The sequence below is a fragment of the Thamnophis elegans genome, chromosome 3 (assembly GCF_009769535.1).
Source record: "Thamnophis elegans isolate rThaEle1 chromosome 3, rThaEle1.pri, whole genome shotgun sequence".
In the NCBI taxonomy this organism is placed as follows: Eukaryota; Metazoa; Chordata; class Lepidosauria; order Squamata; family Colubridae; genus Thamnophis; species Thamnophis elegans.
The window spans coordinates 133,225,200-133,245,689 of NC_045543.1; the positions used below are offsets into that span (position 1 = coordinate 133,225,200).

The 20,490-nt window shown below is 44.4% G+C and overlaps 1 protein-coding gene across 1 annotated transcript in view; it reads left to right on the forward strand.

The window, feature by feature from the left end:
* Nucleotides 1–14,237, forward strand: part of NARS1 (asparaginyl-tRNA synthetase 1) — a 32,970-nt gene extending 18,733 nt beyond the window's left edge. Inside the window, exons 10-15 of the mRNA XM_032214069.1 lie at nt 3,958–4,157; nt 5,952–6,087; nt 7,913–8,026; nt 10,157–10,288; nt 12,260–12,391; nt 13,074–14,237. Of these exons, the coding sequence (XP_032069960.1) occupies nt 3,958–4,157; nt 5,952–6,087; nt 7,913–8,026; nt 10,157–10,288; nt 12,260–12,391; nt 13,074–13,205 (846 nt within the window). The 3' untranslated portion in view covers nt 13,206–14,237. The remainder of the gene's footprint in view (nt 1–3,957; nt 4,158–5,951; nt 6,088–7,912; nt 8,027–10,156; nt 10,289–12,259; nt 12,392–13,073) is intronic.
* The last annotated feature ends 6,253 nt before the right edge of the window (nt 14,238–20,490 follow it).

Sequence of the window (20,490 nt, forward strand, 5' to 3'; positions counted from 1 at the left end):
TCATGGCAAACCCTCTGTAGTTAAATCAATGATTCCTTTATTAGGAGCGCCAGGAGCCCCAGCCAAAAGTTTCTCTCTCACCGCAGGCTAACAAGTCTGTCCGGCAGGGAGATGAATAGTTGTTTGTTCTGACCCCCCTTGTCCCACACCAACACACACTCCGAGCCAAAGATAAGTTACGGAATTAACAGACAGACAGGTCCTTGGCAGCAAACCGGCACAGATAAGCCTTGGCAGCAATCCAACCCAGATAAGCCGTGGCAGCAATCCAGCCTACCAAGCTCACAATAATGTTCTCCGACATTAGTTCCTGCGTTGACTTCTGCAAAAGGGCGTGTGCACAAGCAGTCTTTTTATAGTCTGGAGAGGAGCCTAATTACCACCAGCTGAGTGCAATTACTTCCTGTACTTGCGCAACTGTTCCTGACGCCTATTAGCTCTTCGGTGCCGGGCATCCAGGAACAACTCACTGCTGATGTCAGGAGCACACTCCCTTGTCTCCTCCCCACTGGTCCAAGGCTCAGGTGCCTCCTGGTGGCCAACCAGCCTCTCTGCGCCCTGCTCGGAGTCGGACCCCTGTCCAGGGTCCTCCACATCCTCCAGAGCCAATTCATAGGGCCCCTCTCTATCGGAGTCTGGTGGCAGCTCCAACAGCTCCTGCTGGGCCACAACAGTTGTCTATCACATCTATGCCCCCTGCCTTTTATCCACAGAGCTAGGGTGGAGTTTCGCTAGCAGCGATGGCTCTTCCTTCCCAAGGACCAGCCCATAGATTTCTACTACTCTCCTTTCCTCTGCCTTCTGCGCATCCACGTGCCAGGCACTGGACCCAGCTGTTCCTCCTCAGCCACATCCAGACCTGGGAGCTGTTGACTCTCCATCTGAGGGCTGACGGATGGCGCAGGCTCCGCCACTGTCTCTCTCTGCCAGCTTATAAGAGCCGAGGTGGCGCAGTGGTTAAATGCAGCACTGCAGGCTACTTCAGCTGACTGCAGTTCGGCTGTTCAAATCTCAGCGGCTCAGGGTTGACTCAGCCTTCCATCCTTCCGAGGTGGGTAAAATGAGGACCCGGATTGTTGTTGGGGGCAATATGCTGACTCTGTAAACCGCTTAGAGAGGGCTGAAAGCCCTATGAAGCGGTATATAAGTCTAACTGCTATTGCTATTGCTATAGCTTCATTTCCTCTTCTTCCTTGGAGCTCTCAGGTTGCTTTGATGCTGACCACTCTGACTCCTACGCTGCCTCCTCCTCCTCTGATTCGGCTGCTGGAGAGGCCGATGGGCCACAACAGTATGCCTCTTGCTTTGTGGCTCTTAAGCCCCAAATCCTTGCTGTCTCATATTATTCCGTGTAGTAAAAGAAGCTTTTGCAAGTTGATGAGAGCATCATGTCAAAATACTCTAGAGCAGGGTTCCCCAACCTTTCCAGGTTGGGGGCCCGGAGGTGGGGGAGGGGATTGTTTTGTGGGAGGGTAGGGCATGCGCATGTGCGCGTGCTCAAGTGCTCGTCGCTCCACTAGTGGGGCCAAGAGCACCCTAGTTAGGGCTGAGAGTGCCAATTATGCACACACATCTGACACCTTAAGTACTTGTGATGATTGCCCGAGTGGGGCCGAGAGCATCCACAACGCATGCGCGAGTGGGCCTGAAAGTGCTCGTGACACTTGCACGAGTGGGTCAAGAGTGCCTGCAATGCTCACGCAAGCTATGATGCAGCTATGATGCTCGTGCGAATGGGGATGTGCACATATATGTGTATCTACCAGCCAGCGCCTCACATGGCCCGCTGCTTGGCGACCCCCGCTGTAGTATTTCTCCCTCTCTTCCCTGCTGCCCTCCCCCTTTAAGAAAGTGTTCTCGCTATTTATCAGTCATCCAGGTCACGGTTGTCCCAAAGATGTTTTTTCAGGGGGCAACTGGACTTTTAGCTATACAATTTGGGATGAGCACCCTTTGAATGGTGTGGGAGTAGGAACGGATTTCCAGAGGGGGGAAAATGCAGCTCAGGAAGCTTCTTGGGTGAGATGTGAAAGGTCTTCAAAAGAAAAAAAAACAGAAAGTCCAGTTGCCTCCTGAAAAAGCACCTTTGGGGACAAGCTTGACCTGGATGACTGAGAATCTCTACAGACTTTTAGCTACACAGTTTGGGATGAGCACCCTTTGAATGGTGTGGGAGTAGGAATGGATTTCCAGAGGAAAAATTGGAGACTACAGGAACCAAGAGCACCACTCAAGTGACCCTGAGGACACAGATAAACCTCCAAGTACTTCAACGACCCTCTAAAAGGATGCAAATACAGGATATAGTCAAATAAAGGAGGGACAACCTATATACATATATATGAGTATAATATAAGGAAACTAGATGAAAATTGCTAGCAGTGATCTGGAAAGGAGGATTAGAAAAGTTTGTTACTAAATATTATGGATGTTTAGCTAGAATAGGACATAAGGATTCAGTGCTATTGGAGGACTTTAGAAATATTAAATGAAATGCCAGTATGTGGTTATGTATTATATCTTGGTATATTTTTATGATGAAGGCCATTTAAAGAATTATAGTCAAATAAAAATGGAGGTATAAGGGTAACATGTATAAATATCTGAGTTAAAATACTATGGCAGAAGATATAAGATTGTTTTCTTATTGGAAAGATACAGGTTGATAGATGGAAGAATATAACTTAAAACTAGTTAAACTTAGTGAAATTTAGTAATAATAGATATAATTAAATAAATAATTGATAATGATAATAATGTATACAACGTGTAGTGTTATGATAAGTAATAATTGGATATGAATATTGAATGGTACCCATGAAAGGAAGATTAGAAATCCTTTTGGATTATATACAAAAGTTAATAAAAAAGAATTAAGTTAGATACAATTAAGTTTTGATTATTAGGGGGAAAATGTTATGATACAGGATATCGTCAAATAAAGGAGGGATACTGATGACAACGTGTGTGTGTGTGTAGATGTATATGTAGATAATGTATATGTACGTATGAGTATAATATAAGGAAACTAGATGAAAATTGCCAACAGCGATTTGGAAAGGAGGATTAGAAAAGTCTGTTATTAAATATTATGGATATTTGGCTAGAATAGGACATAAGGATTCAGTGCTATTGGAGGACTTTAGAAATATTAAATGAAATAGCAATAGCAATAGCAATAGCAGTAGACTTATATACCGCTTCATAGGCCTTTCAGGCCTCTCTAAGCAATAGCAGCAATAGCAATAGCAGTAGACTTATATACCGCTTCATAGGCCTTTCAGGCCTCTCTAAGCGGTTTACAGAGAGTCAGCATATTGCCCCCAACAATCTGGGTCCTCATTTTACCCACCTCGGAAGGATGGAAGGCTGAGTCAACCCTGAGCCGGTGAGATTTGAACCGCTGACCTGCTGATCTAGCAGTAGCCTGCAGTGCTGCATTTAACCACTGCGCCACCTTGGCTCTTGCCAGTATGTGGTTATGTATTCAATTTGGGTAAATTTTATGATGTAAGGACGTTTAAATAATTATAGTCAAATAAAAATGGAGGTGTAAGGGTAACATGTATAAATATTTGAGTTAAAATACTTGAGTTAATATGAATTATGCTTGATGACTGTGGAAGAGATGCACGAAAGCCTTTTGTAACCAACTGATACACTTTCTACAGTATGTAAGGAAGGAAGATTTTATGTGTTGTGTTTGTTTTGAAAAAAAAAATAATTAAAAAAAATAAAAGGATGCAAACAACCAGCTGTCTGCAAGAAGCTGAAGAAGCTTCTTCCATGAGAAGCGAAACATCTTCAAAAGGGGAAAAAAACCTGAGAAAATCCAGTTGCCTCCTGAAGAAGCACCTTTGGGACATTTCTGGCTATTTGGTTTTCTATTGGTAAAGTCCCCAACAGGTGTAGTTTTCCTATCTCAGTGTCCTGTCCAATGTCTTCTTTTCTCTTTAGATCACCCCACCAACCCTGGTTCAAACGCAGGTGGAAGGAGGATCAACCCTCTTCAAAATGGATTATTTTGGCGAGGAAGCTTATCTGACACAGTCGTCCCAGCTATATTTGGAGACCTGCATCCCAGCCTTGGGGGACACTTTCTGCATTGCCCAGTCCTACCGAGCAGAGCAGTCAAGGACACGCAGGCACCTCTCTGAGTAAGTGCCTATTTCACTTTTTTCTCGACCTTAGCAACTTTTAAAATGTGCGGACTTCAACTCACTGACTGTTTTGGAGAGGACAGTTTTCCATTTGAGTGAGTGCAAAACTCTAGAGTGCAGAAAAAAGCAACCAAGATGATTAGGGGACTGGAGGCTAAAACATACGATGGAACGGTTTCTTTCCAGAGGGACTGTCCCCACTAGTGTTGACTGACAATTTCCCTTCCCCTGGAAACAAGCAATTGATCACAAGCTGGGCTCTTATGGGTTTTCACCATTATTCTTAATGTCCCTAGGCTTTGAGCAAGCAAAGCAAGTAGTAATCAATAGAATGAGGGATATGGAGTTCCAAGAAGTAAATAGGTTGCCTCTCCACAGCAGGGACAGAATCAAACAGGGTGTGTGGGAATCGGCAAGATATCTAAATGACCTGATCTCTCCAAAACAAAGAATAGCTTTCTTCAGAGCCAGATTTAACATTCTTCCTTCAGCACTCCTCCAGGGCAGGTATAAGAGAACACCTATAGCCGAACGTGTTTGTATATGTGGTAAAGGAGAAGTGGAAGATAATTCACATGTACTATTATACTGCGAGCTATACAGAGCTTGTAGGTCTGCATATATTCTCCCCTTAGAGAGATTGCCAGGGAGGGCAGACCATTTTTATCTAGGCTTTCTCCTCCAGGACACTAACCCGGTTACCACGTATGCAGTGGCAAAGTTCTGTGCTGCTGCAATGTCCATAAGAAAAAAATTGGCTACAGTATAGTACCATCTTGTACCAATTATCTGGACATACCTTTAACAATCTTTGGACCATAATGTTATTATCCACTTTTAATGTAAATACTTTAAATTATATTTTAATGTTAGTATTTTTAATAGTGTAAAGACAAATGTACATTGCTAGTCTTTGACCGTAATAAAGATCTTACTTAGTTACTTACTTACTTACTTATGATGAACGGTTTTAGGAACTGGGCATGGCTAGTCTAGTGAAGAGAAGGACTAGGGGAGACAAGATAGCAGTGTTCCAATATTTGAGGGGCTGCCACAGAGAGGAGGGGGTCAAGCTATTTTCCAAAGCACCTGAAAGCCAGGCAAGGAATAAGGGATGGAAACTGACCATGGAGAGATTCAACCTAGAAATAAGGAGGAACTTTCTGACAGTGAGAACAATCATCCAATGGAACATAAGTTGCCCTCAGAAGTTGTGGGAGCTTCATCACTTGTGGCTTTCAAGAAGAGATTGGACTGCCATTTGTCAGAAATGGTGTAGGGTCTCCTGTTTGGGTAGATGGATGGATGGATGGATGGATGGATGGATGGATGGATGGATGGATAGATAGATAGATAGATAGATAGATAGATAGATAGATAGATAGATGATAGATAGATAGATAGATAGATAGATAGATAGATAGATAGATAGATAAGAAACAGACAGGCAGGCAGGCTGGCAGGTGGACAGGCACAGAGGAATGGATGTGTAGGAAGGTGAGTGGCTGGGTAGATGGATAGAAATAGACACAGAGATAGATGGGTGGATGGGTGGATGAATGGGTGGATGGAAATCTATCCTCCCTCCCATCCTTTCATTCTGCCACTCTTCCAAAAATGGTTAACTGATGTGTGCAGACACATAATCCAGTCCAAATCTAAGTGGAGTAATGATTTCTCCAGATGTGTTTGTAAAGGTGCATTCAGTGGTTAGGGGTATACCTGGAAGGGATGTGGAATTGAATGGTGGTTCCCAGCCTTCTTCTCATGGTCACTGGTTTCTTCTTCCAGATATACGCACATTGAAGCAGAATGCCCTTTCATGAGCTATGAAGACCTGCTGAACCGTCTGGAGGATCTTGTCTGTGATGTGGTGGATAGGGTCCTCAAATCCCAAGTGTCTGATTTAGTGTATGCCCTCAATCCAGTAAGTGGGTGAAACAAAAAATGCAAGTTTTCCTGTTCCAGAACCAAACCTCTTTGTAAAAAAAAAAAAACACCACCTTGCCTTTGGAATTTGTTGGAGCTTCTGGAGGTTTTCAAGAAGAGACAGGACTGTCATCTGTCAGAAATGGTGCAGAGTCTCTTGCTTGGGGGTGTGTGTGTGCTGGACTAGATGACCTACAAGGTCCCTTCCAACTCTGTTAATCTAATCTAAATAATGCAGAATATGGCACAAGGGAGGAAATGAAGAGGGAGGCAGGCACAAATACACCAAATGTTATTAAAGGCTCATTTTGCACAGGTAGTCCTTGAGTTAGGACCCTAATTAAGTCCCGCAATTACAGCCATGAGTTATGATTGTTGTAAAGCAGGTCGCTGGGTATTGGATCTGATTTTATGAACTTTTTTTTTTACAAAGGTCTATAAGTGTTCGTTATGGGGTGGGGGGTTATATTTGTTCAGGCATCAGAACGAAATGCCGGTTTCTGGGGGGGGGGGGGGGGAACATAATTTCCAATCCTGTAAACACAAGGCCCTGCAAACAGCCATACATGTTGGCCAGTTGACAAGCAACCAAAAGGCAGTCACGAGAACACAGGAGGGAAGGAGAGTGGAGCCGGGTAGTTAAGTAGATTTTGGAGGATCCGTCATAGCTTCAAATGACCACTAAGTGACTCTTCGTATGTTGAGGACTTATCTGTTTGTTTTGGTTCGCTAGCGGTTTCAAGATAGAAAGATAGTGGCCCAAAGAGGTGTTGTGGCCCGTCAACGGAGCAGATTCGGACAGTGAGGAGGTTGGGGAGGAACATGGGCCAGTCCTGGGGTCTGGGGAAGGCTCTGATGAGGGCTCTGTGTCGGAGGCAGAGAGGGGCCAAGGGCTCTCTGACAGTTATCAGCTGCCTTCAGAGTCAGACATCAGTGAGGCAGATGAACATCTGGAGCCTGTTCCCAGTGGGTGCATGCGCAGAGTTGCCAGACGAAGGAAACAGCTAAAGAGCAGGGGTCAGCTTGTAAGTAAGGCCACAGGTGGATAATGAATGGCCCCTCCCAGAGGAAATAAAAGAGGAGCGAAAGGGGAGTGGAGTTTGCAGGAGAGACAATTAGTTCGCTTAATTGGTTTGTGACTCTCCGAGACTCCTTACCAAGTTTTGCAGATATCGGCCTGGCAGCTCTCCAAGCCAGATAAGGTCTAAATCCTCCCTGGAAAGACTTTGCTGGATGTGAATGAGCAGAATTCACAGTAAATTAATAAAACAGTTTTTTGTTGGGACAAGGAGTTTGTTTCATGCTTTCAGGAAGCCTCAGTCAGAACAAGAGGGTGCAATTAGTCCTTGACTTACGACCACAACTGAATCCCAAATTTATGTTGCTATGCACTTAACTTTTGTTAAGTGAATTTGGCCCCGTTTTATGACTTTTCTTGCCATGGTTGTTAAGTGAATTACTGCAGTTGCTAACTTAGGAGCATGCTGGTTAAGTGAATCTGGCTTCCCCAGATTGATGTTGCTTATCAGAAGGTCGCAAAAGGGGATCACGTGGCCCTGGGGGCCCTCACTGCAACCGTCATAAATATGAATGAGTTGCCAAGCATCTGAATTTTGATCACATGACCTTGGGGATGCTGCAACGGTCACAAGTGTGAAAAACAATCTTAAGTCACTTTTTTCAGAGCTGTTTGTAACTTCGAACCGTCACTAAATGAACTGTTGCAGTTCGAGGACTACCTGTAACAAAATTAAACCACCCAGTTGGTGTAGTTGTTAAAGTCTTGCCATCTTTATCGGTGCATCTTCCACCTGTAATTGCAGAACTTTGAGCCTCCCAAGCGCCCCTTCAAACGGATGAACTACACAGAGGCCCTGATTTGGCTCAAGGAGCATGAGGTGAAAAAGGATGATGACACCTACTACGAGTTTGGAGAGGTAAGCTTCTGGTTTTGTTTTTGAGCAACTGTGCTTTTCCTTGTAGTAGTAGTAGTAGTGGTGTACTTTTCCTTATAGTAGTAGTAGTAGAGGAGGTGGAGAAGGAAGAAAAGAGGAGGAGAAGGTAGAAGGTAGCAGTAGTAGAAGAAAAAGGAGGAAGAAGTAGTAGTGGTAGTAGTAGTAGAAGAGGAATAAGAGGAGGAGGTAGAAGGTAGCAGTAGTAGAAGAAAAAGGAGGAAGAAATAGTAGTAGCAGTAGTAGTAGTAGTAGAAGAGGAGGAGGAAGAAGAGGAAGAAGAAAAGAGAAGGAGAAGGTAGAAGGTAGCAGTAGTAGAAGAAAAAGGAGGAAGAAGTAGTAGTAGTGGTGGTGGTGGTAATAGTAGTAGTAGTAGAAGAAGAAGAAGAGCAAGAAGAAAAAGAAGAAGAGGAGGAGAAGGTAGAAAGTAGTAATAGTAGAAGAAAAAGGAGGAAGAAAGAAAAAGTAGTAGAAGAAGAGGAGGAAGAAGAAAAAGAAGAAGAGGAGGAGGTGGTAGAAGGTAGTAGTAGTAGAAGAAAAGGAGGAAGAATGAAGTAGTAGTGGTAGTACCACCCTGTTTCCCTGAAAATGAGACCTCCCCAGATAATAAGCCCAATTGAGCTTTTAAATGCGTGCGCTAAAATACCCCCTCGCCGCAAATATTTCAACACAGCAGCAGCATTGATAGGTTTCAATTTATTTTATTATCGTTTCGCTCGTGTGTATGCACAGAAGGCGGAGGGTAGGTGGAGCCTGCCGCCGCCACTACTGGTTTGCTCGATCGGCAGAAACCCACCGCTAAGCAGCAGCCATGAGGTGACTGACCCCTCCTGCACCTCGAAAATAATAAGACCTCCCCAAAAATAAGCTGAGCGCTTATTTCACGGGTCAAAAGAAAATAAGATCCTGTCTTATTTTCTGAAAAACACAGTAGTAGTAGTAGTAACAGCAGCAGCAGCAGCAGCAGCAGCAGCAGCAGTAGTAGTAAATCATCTGGCCCAACTGGGTAGCAGCATTTAGCTAATCTTGGATGGTTTGGGTTAGCTTGGATGGGAAACTACCAGATGATCCCAGGATAGACTGGAAGGCAGTAAAAAAAAATCCGCTTCTGTAAAACCACATGAAGTGTTAGTACCGCTTTATAAAGCCTTAGTAAGGCCACACCTGGAATACTGCAACCAATTTTGGTTACCACGTTACAAAAAAAAGATGTTGAGACTCTGGAAAAAGTGCAGAGAAGAGCAACTAAGATGATTAAAGTCCTGGGGAGAAAAACATATGAAGAACGGTTGCAGGAATTTGGTATGGCTAGTTTGGTCCAAGTTTGGTCCAGCTCCTTGAAGGATTTGCTCAGATTGTCTACATGGACAAGCAACACTTCCTCTGTGACGGCTGTTTTGGTCAGCCTAAGCTTTGATCTGGCCATTGGCTGATTCCCCAAATTTAGGTGCAAAAATGCCAGTAAACTAACTAAGGCTTTAGACTACCGTATTTTTCAGAGTATAAGACACACCTTTTTCCCTCAAAAAAGAGGCTGAAAATCTGGGTGCATCTTATACACTGAATACAGCATTTTTTGCCTCCTGAAATCCCCCCCTTCACCAAAATGGCCATGCAGAGCCTGTAGAAGGCTTTCAGAGACCTCATGGGGGCTGGGGAGGGCAGAAATGAGTGAAAAACAGGCCATTTTTTGCTCAATTTCCACACACCCCAGCCCCCAGGAGTATTCTATAAGCCTCCTAAAGGCTATGCATGCAATTTTTGTGACAAAAAAGGGCCCGTTTTCACAAAAAATGGGTCGTTTGGGGGGGCACCCCCCAGGAGCACTTGCAAGCCCCCTAGAGGCTATTCATGCCTTTTTTTGTAATAAAAAAACGTGCTCGTTTTTGTGAAAAATGGGCCGCTTTTGGGAGGTTTGCAGAGTGCAAAAACCTTTTTTTTTAATTTGCCTCTTCAAAATCTTGGTGCCTCTAATACTCCGGTGCGTCTAATACTCTGAAAAATACGGTAATTCAAAAAAATGTGACTCCAGAGATAGAAGGTAGCTTAATCAGTAGAAGTGGAAGCCGTTCTAGCTAGGAAGAGAAATTAATTGCTGCTTTTGTTTAACCACAGGATATCCCAGAAGCTCCAGAGAGACAGATGACCGATGCTATTAATGAACCAATCTTGCTGTGTCGATTTCCTGCTGAGATTAAATCCTTCTACATGCAGCGCTGCCCCGAGGACGCCCGTCTTACGGAATCTGTCAGTTTGTGTTCCCTCCGTGTATTGCATGCAAGATACGGTTGTGGGGTGGGGATGGGCTTACTCATCTTCCTAATGTGGAGTCTAAATTCCCCCACCTGATTAGCAGGGTCTTGAAACCTATTCAAAAAGAGGATTTTTAGAAAGCAACACTTGATTCCTGAATATTTGCACAGTATTGCTGCTCTCATCAAAACACTGAATACTGAGGCAGGATTAATGGTACGATGCTGCGCTGTCATTTTGCACTGCTTCCTCTTGGAAACGTTTTGCTTCTCATCCGAGACGCTTCTTTAGTTCTTGGATGAGAAGCAAAACATTTTCAAGGACAAAAAAAAAACCTAAGGAAGTCCTGTTGCCTTTTGAAAAGTATCTTTTGGGACAATCATGATCTGGATGATTGAGAAGCTCCATAGACCCTCCTGGGCTGTGTAACTTCCGATTGTAGGCACTGTATTTATTTGACTTCCTATGCTGTAAAGAATTAGTACATTCGGAAAAGAAAGACTATATACCAGAGGTGTCAAACTCAATTTCATTGAGTTCTACATCAGGGTTGCGTTTGATCTCCGGAGCCAGCTCGACGTCACTCGTGTCGAGGGCATCTGTGGTGGCCCCAGCACTCTGCCAGGGAAAAGGGAGCTAGGGAAGCCCCGTGTGGCCCTCCTGAGCTCCGTTTTCACTGGCAGAAGCACTGTGGGCCAATCCTTCGCTGTTTCCAAGGTGATCCCGTGGGCCAAATCTAAGTACCCTGTGGGCTAGTTCCAGCCCTTGAGTTTGATACCCCTTGCTATATATGTTCAAAACTGATGTCTCATGATACCCAAAATAGTATGCTGTTGAACAGGAGTGTCAAACTGGCACTCACACGCATGCCACACCCACCCTACTCCATGAAGGAAAGAAATCAGTGGTATGCTACCAGTTTGTACCGGTTTGGGCGAACTGGTAGTGGCGGCGGCGCGAGGCTCCGCCCACCCACCCACCCAGACATCATCAAGGACCTTCTGCGCATGCACAAAAGGTTCTGCACATGCCCAGATGTGCCATGCATGAGTGAAGTGAGCATGCGGGCGCATGCACTCCCTCTACTGAACCGGTAGCGAAAATAGAATATACCATTACTGAAAGAAATGTTAATACATCACGTGACATTGTGATGCAGTGAGTTTGACAGCCATGCTGTAGAGTCTTAGCTAGCCCTGTATAAAACGTTACGGTAGATGGATCCCAAGCCAGTGGCTGGTTGATTAAACCATGATGTGATTGGTCTAGTGTGCTGTCTATATCCATGCCGAAAGCTAAATTGTGGTTGAGGAGGAATGTTATACACCAGTGGTTCCCAAACTTGGCAACTTTAAGACTTGTGGACTTCAACTCCACAAGTTGAAGTCCACAAGTCTTAAAGTTGCCAAGTTTGGGAACCACTGTTCTACACATGTGTAACCACAATTTGTAGCGCAAAGAGTAAAAAGAACATCCCAGCATTGAAATGCATCTTTCCTCAATTGGAAAGATTGATTCTAAGGGATTAAATTTTACTCCCCAGGACTCCTTTCAGACTGAAAAAAATTCTGGCAGGCAGTTTTGGATGTTCTTCCTGGGAGGCTGTTTTAGAGGTCATTGACCACAAGATGTCACTCAGAACCTACAGCTCACAGGAGATCTCTGTTATAATATTTGACTAGATGTTCTTATGGAGAGTCACCTACAGTCCCATCTGGTTATTTGACAGGGGGGAGGGGAAGTGGATAAATTTCCCTGAACCCTTGTGTTGCTCATCTGTAATCCTTGGGCCTTGCATGTTATAACCAGCACCTTCTGTTTGACTTCCCATCTTTGCTGAGTGACCTATAATAAGGTTCTTAGAATTGTTGTGGACTAGGAGTTGTAGTTCTAAGAGGCCTATTTTAAGCCAAGTTAAGTCATATGCAACTTCTGACTCTAGCTTTTTTTGTCTTGGTTTTCTAGGTTGATGTGTTGATGCCTAATGTTGGTGAAATTGTGGGAGGCTCCATGCGTATTTGGGACAGTGAGGAGCTACTAGAAGGTTACAAGAGAGAAGGAATTGATCCCACCCCTTATTATTGGTATACAGACCAGGTATGTATTAGGTGTTATGAGTTGGTGGCCTACCATGTGGCAGCAACACAGTATTCTTGGAAGGCAAAGCAAAGACCAGATCAAATCCAGCAGACTTTGGGGGACCAATTAATGTAGAAATATGCTAAAAACAAGCCCCAGAAAGCTTTTGGAAGAGTTTTAGGAAAGCTTCCCAAATTGGTCACATAATTATCAATCTGAAAAAAAGATGCCAATCATTAAATACAAGGGGATAAATCCTATCGATAATCGTTTAATGTTAATTCAATAAAATGAACATTCAGAAGGTTCTAAGCATGTTTTGCAGGGTAAATCCAATAGGTAAAGGTTTCCCTCGCACATATGTGCTAGTCGTTCTCGACTCTAGGGGGCGGTGCTCATCTCCGTTTCAAAGCCAAAGAGCCAGCACTGTCCAAAGATGTCTCCATTGTCATGTGGCCGGCATGACTAAATGCCGAAGGCGCATGGAACGCTGTTACCTTCCCACCAAAGGTGGTCCCTATTTTTCTAACTGCATTTTTACATGCTTTCGAACTGCTAGGTTGGCAGAAACTGGTTTAAAAATGGAGGACGGATGGCTTTGTAAACAAACTCCATGCAAATCACAGTTCTGGATTTGGAGTTGCAAGGTGGTTCGTTCCTTAGGCATTTATTGACGCCTGTCTCATTTGTGATTTTGCAGCGTAAATATGGCACCTGTCCTCATGGTGGTTATGGATTAGGCCTGGAGCGATTCCTCACCTGGATTCTGAACAGACACCATATCCGAGATGTTTGCCTATACCCTCGCTTCGTTCAGCGATGCAAACCTTAATCCAACATTTCTTGATGGACAAAGTCTATCCAACCTTAAGCAGTTTCCTCCTCATGGTTTTATGTCTCCGTCCCACACATGCGTACAGATGTTGTTTTTTTTCCAAATGAAATTAATTGCTTTGAACTGGAATTTAAATTCCAGTCTGCTGATTCCATAAATGTCTTCCCCTCTGATTGTCTCAATCTGGTTTCACTTTCATGTATTCTTTTAACATATTTGAAACCATTGATTGCCAGTGGAAATTAGCTGTGGGCTGTACTTCAAGGTCATGTGATCTGTAACAGCACTTCGTAGCCCTGGTCTCTCAGAAAAGTATAAAGAAAAAATGCAAGGCATTGCATAATTTTTAGTAGGAGCTGGATTCAGGATTGGGTTTCGGATTTGGAGGAAATAAATATTAGGAAGCAGACTGCTGATGCCAATACGACTAGCAAACGTAAGTTGTGGGCAAATAAAACGGTTTTTAAATATAAATAAAATCCTGTGGAAGAACGACAATTCTAGCCTACTACCTTGGGATCTTAAAAATAGTCCATTGAGCTATCTTAGTAGCATTCAGTACTTTCCTAAATAAAGGATGACTACTATCATGGCTGATGAGAACAATTTCTGTATTTTACGGCTAATAATTTGCTTGCTTTTCAGGATCTGTGCATATGAGTTAAGTTAAATGGTTGGTTTAGAAAAATACTTGGCATCTTTATTCCTTCCAAAGAAGCTGGGAGCTGGCATTGAAGAAAGCTGAATGTATTGCTATTACTCTTGATATTTCCTAGTCTGCAAGTACTTGGGTTGAATTGTGCTTTGCTTTCCTATAAATGTTTTTACTGACATAGGACGGTTGAAATGTAAACTGCCTTTGAGCCACCAAAACAATTAGGGGAAAAATGTAGAAGGGACATAGGAGATTCTGGATTCCCAGCTCTGGCAGCATTCTTTGATGTATGTTTTATCTCAACTTTACATGTTTCTTTCTGTTAACCACTGTTTCAAGAGCTGCAATCAATAAACTCAGAGCATTGGAGGAGGGGAAAGTGTGCCACGTTACTGTCCCATTTGTGTTCCTTTTGCCAGTTCTTAAAATGTCTATTTGTCGAATTTATTTGCCGTCCATCTCGCAGTTCAGGCGACTTTGAGCAGCTTACTACCCGTTTCCCTGAAAATCAGCCCTTCCCCAAAAATAAGCCCTCCCTGAAAATATTGCAACACAGCAGCAGCCATGACATCGGACCTGGGTACCTGAGAGACCGCCTCCTGCCGATTACCTCTCTCAGACCAATTAGATCGCACAGGTTGGGTCTCCTCCGGATTCCATAGGCCAGCCAATGTCGGCTGGCGACTCCCCGGGGGAGAGCCTTCTCTGTTGCAGCTCCGGCCCTCTGGAATGAGCTCCCTGTTGAGATCCAGATCCTTACTACCCTCCCGGCCTTCCGCAAAGCCACCAAGTCCTGGCTGTTCCAGCAGGCTGGGGGGAGCTGAGAAGCACCTACCTCCATAGAAATTGTGAATGTTGGTTTTGTTTTTAATATGTTGTCTTTGTCTCGTTCCCCCCTTTCCCTTGTCTTTCGTGAGCCGCCCGGAGTCCTCCAGGAGTGGGCGGCATACAAGACAAATAATAATAATAATCATAATAATAATAATGAGGTGACCTCGCTTGTTGCCTCCTGTACCTCAAAAATAATAAGACCTCCCTGAAAATAAGGCCAAGCGCTTATTTCAGGTGTCAAAAGAAAATAAGACCCTGTCTTGTTTTCGCGGGAACACGGATCATCAAGATAAATAAGCATTCACAATTATGAATGTAAAAACGGATTAAAATGGCAAAAATTAAACAAGCTTAAAAAACAGGCTTGGAAGGGGTACCTTCACTGTTACTACCGTGTTTCCCCGAAAATAAAACAGGGTCCTATTTTCTTTTGACCCCTGAAATAAGCGCTTGGGCTTATTTTTGGGGAGGTCATATTATTTTTGAGGTACAAGGGGCAGCAAGCATGGTCACCTCATGGCTGCTGCTGTGTTGCAATAGTTTCGGGGAGGGCTTATTTTCGGGGAGGGCTTATTTTAGTGCATGCGCTCAAAAGCCCGATTAAGCTTATTATCCCCGGAGGACTTATTTTCAGGAAAACGGTACCAGTCACCTCCAGCCAACATAGCCAGGTTTTAAGGCCTTTCCTTTAAGGCTAAAAGAGGGGGATATCTTACCTTCTGTGGCAAGTTGTTCCAAAGGGTAAGAGCGACTAATGAGTTTTTTTGGGGGGGGGGGAGGAGAGATCTTCATGCTGCTTGGGGAATTCTGGGAGTTGAAATCCACACATCTTAAAGTTTATAAAGCTAAGAAACACTAGTCCTCCCCCACCCGCTTGCTTGCCACCCCTGTTCCAGTGCTCTACCCAAATTAAGCTTTGCCTTCTTTCAAGGCTTGTTTTCAAATAAACCATCCAACATTTTATTGTTCTTTTCTAAGATTCAAGGCTTACTCGGAGCTTAGAGGCATTCTTGAAACGAAAGATGAGCTGGAAGAAAGGGATAGAAATGTAGGCTGCTGAAACGGGCCAAGACCCATTCCTATGGGTCACAAAATAAAACACCTGCTGAGGGAGGTGTATTGGTAAAATTGCTTCCTGCTCTCTTCCGAGCTTCCTAACCAGGTGTTCAGAATAACTGCAAGCTAAGACAGGCGTTTTTGACCTGTGGAGCAGGCTGGTATTTGGCAACCTGCCAGTTTTCCATTTATCTTTGGAGCATTTGAAATTGATTGGAAACCTGCACTACATTAAGAGATTCCCTAAGCCACATTTTACCAACCCAAAATATATTGAATGATTATATGCCATTAAGTCAGTATCAACTCTTCTGGACAGTATAGATCAGTGATGGCTAACCTTTTCCCCATCGCGTGCCAAAAGGGGGGGAGCGCAGGGGGGTCATGCGCAGGCGTACCCATGCCCATAATTCTATAGGCACTACCCCATGCGCACATACATGCACGACCCCATGCATGCATGATTCCCCACCCCCGCGCTTTTGGCATGCGATGGACCTGTTTTTCGCCCTCCGAGGCTCCAGAGGCTTTCTAGGACCCTGGGGAGGCCGAAAAACGGCTCGAGAAAACCGTAAGTCATTTCTGAGTTGCCTGTAGGGCCGTTTTCTCCCTCCGGAGGCTTCAGGGAAACCTCCTGAAGCCTCCGGAGGAGAAAAATGGCCCTACAGGAAAACCAGAAGTCTGTTCCCTAACTTCCGGGTTGCTGTAGGGCTGTTTTTTGCCCTCTGGAGGGAGGAAAACGGTCCAACGCGCAAACCAGATGTCCGTTACTGAACTTTTGTGTTGGGTTGTTTTTCGCGCTTCAGAGGCTTCAGGAAAGCCTCCGGAGGGCGAAAAAGTCAGCTGGCTAGCACACAAATACGCACTGTAGCTGACAGGGCAATGCCTCGCATGCTCTAACAAATGGCTCCGTGTGTCACCTGTGGCACACCATTACGGGTATAGATGGGTTTTTATTAAGCTTTTATGCTACTTCAATCATATGAAACATATGCAGTAGCTTCTTTCTGCCTTATAAAGTCATCTAGTCTTACCCACCAGCAACGGTGTAAAGCCAGTGGGGAAGAAAAAGTATGACTGGCCCAAAGTCGCTCACAAAAGTTTCCATAAGTGAGAAAGGAATCTAAATCTCTGACCCCAATGCTAGCCCAACATTTTTACCATTGCAGCATGCTGTATCTGCAAAATCTCTGGGGCAGCTTAACATACTAAGCTCAATGAAACCCTTGTGGCTTAGTTCCGTGATGGCGAACCTATGGAACGCATGCCCAAAGTGGCACATGAAGCTATGTTGCCTGGCACACATGGCATTGACCGTTCCTCTTCTGGGTTTCTGACACTGCAACAACCATAAATACCATTTGCCAAGCTTCTGAATTTTGATCCCTTCCCATGGGGATGCTGCAACCGTCGTAAGTGTGAAAACTGGTCAGGTTACTTTTTTCAGTGCAGTTGTAACTGAACCGTCACTAAACGAACTGTTGTAAGTCAAGGACTACCTGTACAATTTTTTTTTCCTGAAATACATTGGAACTTGGCAGTTCCATTTCTAATACAATGCATTTTACAATATTTGTTCATGAATAAAATGTATGATCTGTTTACATACATCAGGGGCAGGGGTGGGTTCCTGTCAGTTCTAATCTCTTCTATAGAAGAGGTTCCACAAATCTACAGTGCCCTTTAGAACCGGTTCCAGCTCTTTCCCCCCGCCCGTCTGCACATCATCAAGGTGAAGAGCGAGAGGAGGAATTCTGGGAGTTGAAGTCCACAAGTCTTAAAGCTGTCAAGTTCGAACACCCCTGGGTTATTTTTTTTTCTAAAGGGTTAGGTGTGCAATGGTCTTGTAACTTGACAGCTTTAAGACTTGCGCGCTTCAAATGCCAGAGTTTCTGAGCCAACATTTTGGTTGCTAAGCAAGAGCATTGTTAAGTGAGTTTCACCACATTTTACAAGTTGGCCACGCCCACCCAGTCACATGACTGCCAAGCCACTCCCACCTGGTCACATGGCTGGCAAGCCACACTCACAAAGCAGGCCATACCTACAGAAGAGGTTCTAAACATTTTTAAAACCCACCACTGATCAGAGGTGTCAAGCTCGAGGCCTGCGGGCCAAATCTGGCCTGTGGGGTGCTTAGATCAGTGTTTTTCAACCTTTTTTGTGCAAAGGCACACTTTTTTCATGAAAAAAAATCACGAGGCACACCACCATTAGAAAATGTTAAAAAAATTTAACTCTGTGCCTATATTGACTATATATAAAGTGTTTTTGCCACGGCACACCTTACACTATGTCACGGCACACTAGTGTGCCGCGGCACAGTGGTTGAAAAACACTGGCTTAGATCATGCCCTCGGGGCCACCTTGGAAACAGCAAAGGACCGCCTCACAATGCCTCTGCCAGCAAAAATGGAGCACCATTTTCGGCTGCAAAGGGAGGGAGGGAGGGAGGGAGGGAGGGAGGGAAGGAAGGAAGGAAGGAAGGAAGGAAGGAAGGAAGGAAGGAAGGAAGGAAGGAAGGAAGGAAGGAAGGAGTCAGGCCTGGAAACCATCTTTTGCATTGGGCCTTCAGATCTGCAACCTTTAATGCTATGGGAAATTGGTAGGGTTGGATTATATGGAGTATGGGAGATATATAGTCAAAATAACATTCCTTTCTCAGAGTCAAGGACGTCTTTCCCTGCATCTGGCGTGATGTGACTGGGAGGCATCTCCAGTTGGGACAATGCCTGATTGGACCATGTGATGGGCATGTGGGTGCTGGGCAGGGATTTGGACTTTTGTTCGAGTGGGGAAAACGTGGACATTTTCAGATTTGGGTTTTCCCAGATGTGTCAATATAACATCTCTAATAAAATGGAACTTTGAGGAACCTCAAACCTCGGAGTCTTCTTTTGTTGGGGTGCCACTTGGAACCCTGACAGAAGGAAGGAAGGAAGGAAGGAAGGAAGGAAGGAAGGAAGGAAGGAAGGAAGGAAGGAAGATTGTAATGAGAGTGAGGGAAGTCCTGTATTAGCACTTGGTCACCACAGGTGCCCCAACACGAGTGATGTTAAGCTGGCCATGCCCACCCTGGCCTCCTGAGGTCAATCACAACTCTGATGCGGCCCTCAATGAAATCGAGTTTGACACCCCTGCCATACATAGTCCCTCAGGTGTTTCTTGGAATAAAAGTAGAACTGCGTGTTTTATGTCTGCAGCATCCAATACAAAAATCTAACCTTAAGAAGGATGACTTAAGGGTTTCTGGTTGATCTGGCATTTATTCAATTTATACGCCACCCATCTCACTAGCCAAAGTAACAAAAATATCCCCTCACTATCACAACAATTGTTCCCACAAACCTTGACAATAAGAAGGTTATTCCTTTGTACTCAGGGAGCTAATAAACTCACTAAATATTGAGTGATCTTTGGATAAGCCTTTTGCAACAAAGTCTTGCCCACTTTCTGCATTTTTTATCTTATATTTCCATTGCAACAGAACTGTCAAGGCAGCTACTGATAGGGCGAGGAGGACATAAACCTCACAGCAAAATTTTTCCTATCTCCACATTAAAAAACAAAAGGCAATTCATCCTATGAAGAGTTCAGGCGAAAATAAAAACACCAATGTCTCTGCTTTGGGATCTTTATTTGGAGGATTATGCTACAGTTTTCAACAATCATTGGCTGCAAAAATACACTTTCGGGATTGTATCTGACTAGGGCCACCAGTTGCCCACACCAAATTCATGCTTTGAAGATGGAGAAGCACAAACATTGCTGACCAACTGGGATTCTACCTAGCAAATCTGCATCTGTCTATGATTTAGACCAGTGTTTCTCAACCTTGGCAACTTGAAGATGTCTGGACTTCAACTCCCAGAATTCCCCAGCCAGCGAATGCTGGCTGGGGAATTCTGGAGTTGAAGTCCGGACATCTTCAAGTTGCTAAGGTTGAGAAACACTGATTTAGACTAACTTTACTTTCACTTTGAATGTACACTAATCAGCATACATTAAAATGAAATTTTGTTGCATGCAGCTCTCAAAGGGTCTCCACCTCTAATATAAGCTACATAAACATGACAAGATAAAACAATCAATCTAACTTCTGAACCGACTGCTCCAAGCAGACTCCCTTATTTAAGCTCCACTTGCAATGTCTATGGAGATTCTCAGTCATCTTGTTGGAAGAAATGTCCATCTGGGTTCAGTTCCAAGTGGGAAGAAAGACACTGAAAACATGGGGACTGCTTGGAAAGATGGTTTTTAATGGACAGAACCACATGATTGGAGGCCCTGAGCAAAAAGGGAAGAGATGCTGAGGATGCCTGGGTTTTATGCCCTCTCTGAGCTTTTGAATTTGAGCTTGTATCCTGATCGGTTGTCAGACTCCCATGGGGCCATGCAGGGGTAACATTGTAAGTTGTCTGTGTCCCAGGCTTGGTTGACTCTTGCTGGGTGATGATGTAATGAAAGGGCTTTGGGATTCTTATTATGGCTCTGTAGATCTTTGTTATGTAGAATAGACTGGCCCAGGCCTTAATTGACAAAGGGGGGGGGGGGGTAATTTCTGCCTCCCTTTTAGGGGAAATAGCAATAGCAATAGCAGTAGACTTATATACCGCTTCATAGGGCTTTCAGCCCTCTCTAAGCGGTTTACAGAGAGTCAGCATATTGCCCCCAACAATCTGGGTCCTCATTTTACCCACCTCGGAAGGATGGAAGGCTGAGTCAACCCTGAGCCGGTGA